The 5,626-nt window shown below is 34.2% G+C and overlaps 1 protein-coding gene across 2 annotated transcripts in view; it reads left to right on the top strand.

Annotated features, from left to right (window-relative positions):
* The window catches only part of SKA3 (spindle and kinetochore associated complex subunit 3), a 39,048-nt gene that overhangs the window by 26,707 nt on the left and 6,715 nt on the right, over nt 1-5,626 (top strand). For both annotated transcript variants that reach the window (XM_023742445.1, XM_023742444.1), the window contains exon 5: nt 1,634-1,740. In XM_023742445.1, the coding sequence (XP_023598213.1) occupies nt 1,634-1,740 (107 nt within the window). The remainder of the gene's footprint in view (nt 1-1,633; nt 1,741-5,626) is intronic.

Here is a 5,626-nt window from a genome sequence, read left to right on the forward strand (position 1 = left end):
TGTTGTTCAGTTTCCATGTGTTTGATTTTTTTTCCTTTTTCTGTTGTTGAGTTCTACTTTTATGGCTTTATTGTCAGAAAAGATGCTTTGTAATATTTCGATGTGTTGGATTTTGTTAAGGCTTGCTTTATGACCTAATATGTCGTCTGTTCTGGAGAATGTTCCATGTGCGTTGGAAAAGAAAGTATGCTGGCTGCTGTTGGGCGGAGTATTCGGTATATGTCTGTGAGATCAAGTTGGTTGATTATAGCATTTAGCTGTTCCGTGTCTTTGTTGAACCTCTTTCTGGATTTTCTGTCCTTCACCAAAAGTGGTGTGTTTAAGTCTCTTACCACTATTGTGGAGCTGTCTATCTCTTTCTTCAGAAAAACTCATTTTTTAAGTTGATTAATGAAAGACAGGAGCCCTGGTGGCACAGTGGTTTAGAGCTATGGCTGTTAACCAAACGGTTGGCAGTTTGAATCCACTAGCCGCTCCTTGGAAACCCCATGGGGCAGTTCTGCTCTGTTCTGTGGGGTCACTATGATTCAGAATCGACTCGACGGCACCTAATAACAACAATAACAATTAAAGATAAACACTCCAATTTTTAAAATGAACAAATTGCCAGTAAGCATATGATCACACATTTAACCTCACAAGTAATAAATTGAAGTAAAAAATGAGATTTTATTTTTCGCCTATCCAGATGCATGTGTTCAATTTTCAGGTTTTAAAGAGTTTATTAATATTAAAAGAAATAATATCAGAAAAGATGGGCAATAAGCAGTGTTGATGAGGATGTGGGAAAATAAATTGTTTATAATGCTAGTGGGCATTGGTGAATCTTTCTGTAGGGCAGATTGGCAATGTATACGAAAGCCTTTATGAAATTTTACTTATACAAATGAATTCAAGAGAAATAATCAAAAAGTGTGCAATGATATCTATATAACGCTGTGAGTTCATTTATATGAAGTTTAAAAACATGTAAAAAATCAATTGTTTAAGAGTACGTAGATTAGTTAAAGTACCCAGCAAATCTGCGGAAGGATTACCCCCTAAGAGGTAGAGAGGACACCTAGTTGGGAAGGTTCCATACAGGAAGACAAAGGTACGGGTGGTATTTTATTTCATAAGCATGATAGTGGACAAATATGTGTTAATTTTATTATTCTTAAAGTTTTCATACTATATATACATTCTTTTGTATGTGTGCCATATCTTACACTCACTTTTTTTTTTTTTTTTAAGTGTTTATACAGGACAGCATGGTTCAACATGTCCCAATTTAAAATTGGAAACGTTCTAAGTGAAAATCAATCCTGAACCATCTTGTAGTATTCAGTGATACTCCTGCTTGTAACAGTATTCCAGAGATCTGAGTAATTGTCTAGGACAACTTTAATAAGATGACAGGATCAGTGTTTTTAGTCTTAAAAAATGCCAGATTCTAAGTCAAGAGCATCAATAGAACATGGTTCTTTTCAATCTCTTTTGAGTCATGGGTATTAAAAAAAAAAAAAAAAAGAATTGTTCTTTGGTACTTCTGTTCCACAAAGCATAATTTAACATTAGTTCAGACTTGATGAGATATAGTAAAATTATTTTTTTTCCCAGAGGTTTAATATTAACTATTTTTTTTACCTTACAGTTACCCTATGAATCATGCCAGTGAAGAAACCATAGAAACAGAACCAATGACCAATGATAATATCTTTGCGTCTCCTGGCTCCATAATCCAGCAGTTGGAAAAAAATGGTAAGTATAAAAATCAAACTACTTCTCAACTATACTCTTTCCAGACTGTCTTTGTACAAAAATGGCTCTGTCTCCTTAGCCTTCTTCATCTTCTCAATTTGTATCATACATATATTTCTTGAATTACATTATTATTCAGGTTCCGATTGATTTTGTACAAGAGAAGGATATAATTTTCTGGTATATTTTGAATACCCTTCCTGATTATGTTCAGTGTTTGTCATGTTGTTTATTTCTAACATTTTAACTTAAAACATAGAAATATCTATTTGTTCACCAATATTTTGATGTAGAGCCAACAGTACTTTTTACTCCCTTAGTTTTGTTTGAGTCTGTGGATTAGAGTTCTACATCATTTTTCCTTAGCAAACATGAAAACACTGGTTTTCATGAAAATATCAAATGCAAAATCCTAGAATTTTATTATTTTTTGAGTAATTTTTTAATAATTGTCTTATCTACACCAAATGTGTCGGCAATTTTTTTTTTTAACTTTATCAGGTCTTTTCAAAGTTTTTGACATATGTTTCAGATAAAAATTCCTTTTTTACTAATTTCATTGACTGAAAAAAATTACAACTCACTTATAGTAAGCTTATACCTCAGCTTATAAAAAAAAAAAAAGCATGATAATATTAAAGAGTAGCTTATTTAAAAAAAAAAAAAACACAGGAAATTTGACCACCACTTCACACCATACTCTGAAATCGATTCCCAACGGATTATAAACTTTTTAGAAGATGATGTAGAAGCGTATCTTCCTGACTTCTGAGAAGGAGCCCTGGTGGTGCAGTGGGTTAAGAGCTTGGCTGCTAACCGAAAGGTTGGTGGTTCAAACCCACCAGCCACTCCATGGGAGAAAGTTGTGGCAATCTGCTTCCATAAAGATTACAGCTTTGGAAACCCTACTGTATCCTATAAGGTCCCTATGAGTTGGAATGGACTTGATGGCACACAACAACAACATGACTTCTGAAAGTGGGAAGAATTTCTTAAGAATAGCTTACTAACTCAAATCATTCAGTGTACCACAGGCAGTACCAGTACCACAGGCAGTACATTTTATGGAGGGAATGGAGAGCTTAGGTTTATCCAGTGGCAGTAATTTGGTTAAATGGAGGTTTGTTAAGAGAGCTGCTCTTGTATTTTAGCTTGACCCTGTTTTAATCCCACAAAAGTGCCACTATTACGATTTTTATAGTCCATACTTATTAACATTTAGTAATTTGTTGACCAATTTCTATGTTTATCATTACTTCTTATATCTCACTCATTCCTTCTGAGTTCAGTTTTCTTCTTGTGAAGTGCATCCTTTAGTCTTTTTTTCAGATACATTATTTCTAGTTATGAGAGGTAATTTGTAGTTTTGTATGTCTTGAAACACCTCTCTTGTTTCACTTTCATTGTTGAATATAACTTAGCATTTATCTATATATATGTGTGTTTTTACTTATGTTTAGAATTTGGTATAATTTTTCAAACTAAGGACTCATGTCATCAATTCTGGAAAACACTCTGACTTTATTTGTTTAATAATAATACCTTTCTTCTAGCTCTTTAATTTTTTCCACTGAAATTCCCCTAAGATATATTTTAGAATTTGTCATTCTGTCTCCAGGGTCTCTTAAATTCCCTTTCATATTTTATTTCTATATGCTGCTTTGTGCTTTAGCTTCATATTTCTTACAATTGTCTATTTTTCTCTTATACTGAGTCTAAATTATTTTAATTTAGCAATTGAATTTTTGCTCTAGAGACTACATTTTTCTCTTTTATAGTTTTTTCTTTCAAATGTGACTCTTCGCTTTTTTTCTCCTTCCGTAATATCCTTCTCTTGCCTTAAGAGTCCTGTGCCTCCATTTATCTGTTTGAACATTTAAAACATATATCTGAAAGACTCTAAGATGTTTATTGTCTTGTTTATTGCTGTTGATTCTCTCTTGGTAGGTGGTTTCCTCATATCATATACTTTTAATTTTGAACTGAACTCATTGTCAAAGGAAATTGTTTTCAAGGGAAGTTTTGTTTGTGTTGGACTGCCACATAGTCCTTAGAGGGCAGTTTCATGCCTGCCCCAGCTAATGTCCTATGGGTTTCACCAATTTCAGGCAAGTTTTTCAGTTAACTGCTTGGCTCAGGATACCTGTACTGGACATGTAGGCTGAATTCAGAACCCACAACTCTACACTTATATGGACTTGATCTTCTGGTTTTTAATTATTTTTCCAAAGACTCTGTACCTTTAGCCCCTGGAGCCAGTGTGGCAGATATATTTTAGTCCCTGGATCTAGGGTATAGTTGTGTTGTGTTTTAAAATTCTGTGTAAGTGGCAGCATCCAATTCATATTCTTTTCTAACTAACTCTTTTCACTCAATAGTATTTTTTTTTTCTGTTTATCCATGCAGGTCATCCATATTAACTGCTGTATGGTATTCTATTTTATGAATAAACCATGTTATATTCGTTCTTCTCATTAAGGGATATTGTATTGGTTTCCTAGGGCTGCCATAACAAAGTACCACAAGTTGAGTGGCATATAAGAACAGAAACTTACTGTCTGACAGTTCTGGAGGCTAGGAGTCCAAATTCAGGGTGTCGGCAGGGCCATATTTTCTCTGAAGGCTCTACAGGAAGATCCTTTCTTGTCTCTCTTGACTTCTGGTAGCCCCAAGTGTTCCTTGGCTTGTAACTGCAGCATAACTCCCTTGTCTCTGTGCGTCTCTGTGTCTTTTATTGGACTAGGACCCCCCTTACTCTGGGTTATGTTATAACTGATAACATCTTCAAAAGACCCTATTTCCAAACAAGTCACATTCACAGGTACCAGGGGTTAGTTAGGACATCAGCATATTTTTTGGGGGGACATGGTTCAGTCCATGACAGATAATTAAGTTGTTTTTTATTTTTTATTATTATAGGCAATGCTCTAATAAAAGTATCCTTTTGTCACGTGTTTCTCTAGGTAAACATCTAGGAGTGGAATTTCTAGGTCAAAGGGTATGCACATCATCACTTATTTTAGAAATGCTGAATTGCCACTTCTGGGTAGCTGTTCTGATTTATATTCTTAGCGGCAGTGTTTGAGTTCCTGTTTTTCCGTAAGTTTTCCAACACTTGGTGGTTTTTAGACCTAATAAATTTTGCCAGTTAGATCATTTTTCTAACACGTTTGCTTCTTCTCTTCAGTTTTTTTTTTTTTTTTTTTAGGATGTTTTGATAATATTCTGTGTTATAGATATCAAATATCTCTGTATGCTTGAGTCTATTCCCAGGTTTTCTGGTTTGTTCTAATAGTCCATTTTTTAGTTCCTGGCCAGTGATCCACTCTTTGTAATTACTAGTTTTAGAGTAAGTCCTGATATTTTGGAGGTCAAGTGGCTGGCTCTTCCTCCTTCTTCTTCTTCTTCAGAAGATTGATACTCTTCTCCATTAATATCTTGCACAGTTTTTAATAGATTTATTTGTAGGTGGCTTCTTTTAGTATGTATCTTGCTATTGTGATAAATGATGTCTTTTTCCAATTTTTTATTACTCATTACTCTTATGTAAGAACCGTTCATTTTTGTATATTGATCTTGTACCTTAGAATCTTGTTGAGCTTTTATGAGTGCTAATGTTAGTGCTAATAATACTAATATATGTGAATAATGACAGTGTTGTTTTTTCCTGTCTAGTCAAGCACACACTATAGTTATCATTTTTTTTTAAGTCATTAAAAATAAAGTACACGTGGTACAACGACAGATACATTGACCAATGGAACAGAATTGAGAACCCAGATGTAAATCCATACACCTACGGTCACCTGATCTTCGACAAGGGCCCAAAGTCCATCAAATGGGGAAAAGACAGTCTTTTTAACAAATGGTGCTGGCAAAACTGGAT

Source organism: Trichechus manatus, unplaced genomic scaffold (assembly GCF_000243295.1).
Source record: "Trichechus manatus latirostris isolate Lorelei unplaced genomic scaffold, TriManLat1.0 scaffold00210, whole genome shotgun sequence".
Taxonomy (NCBI): Eukaryota; Metazoa; Chordata; class Mammalia; order Sirenia; family Trichechidae; genus Trichechus; species Trichechus manatus.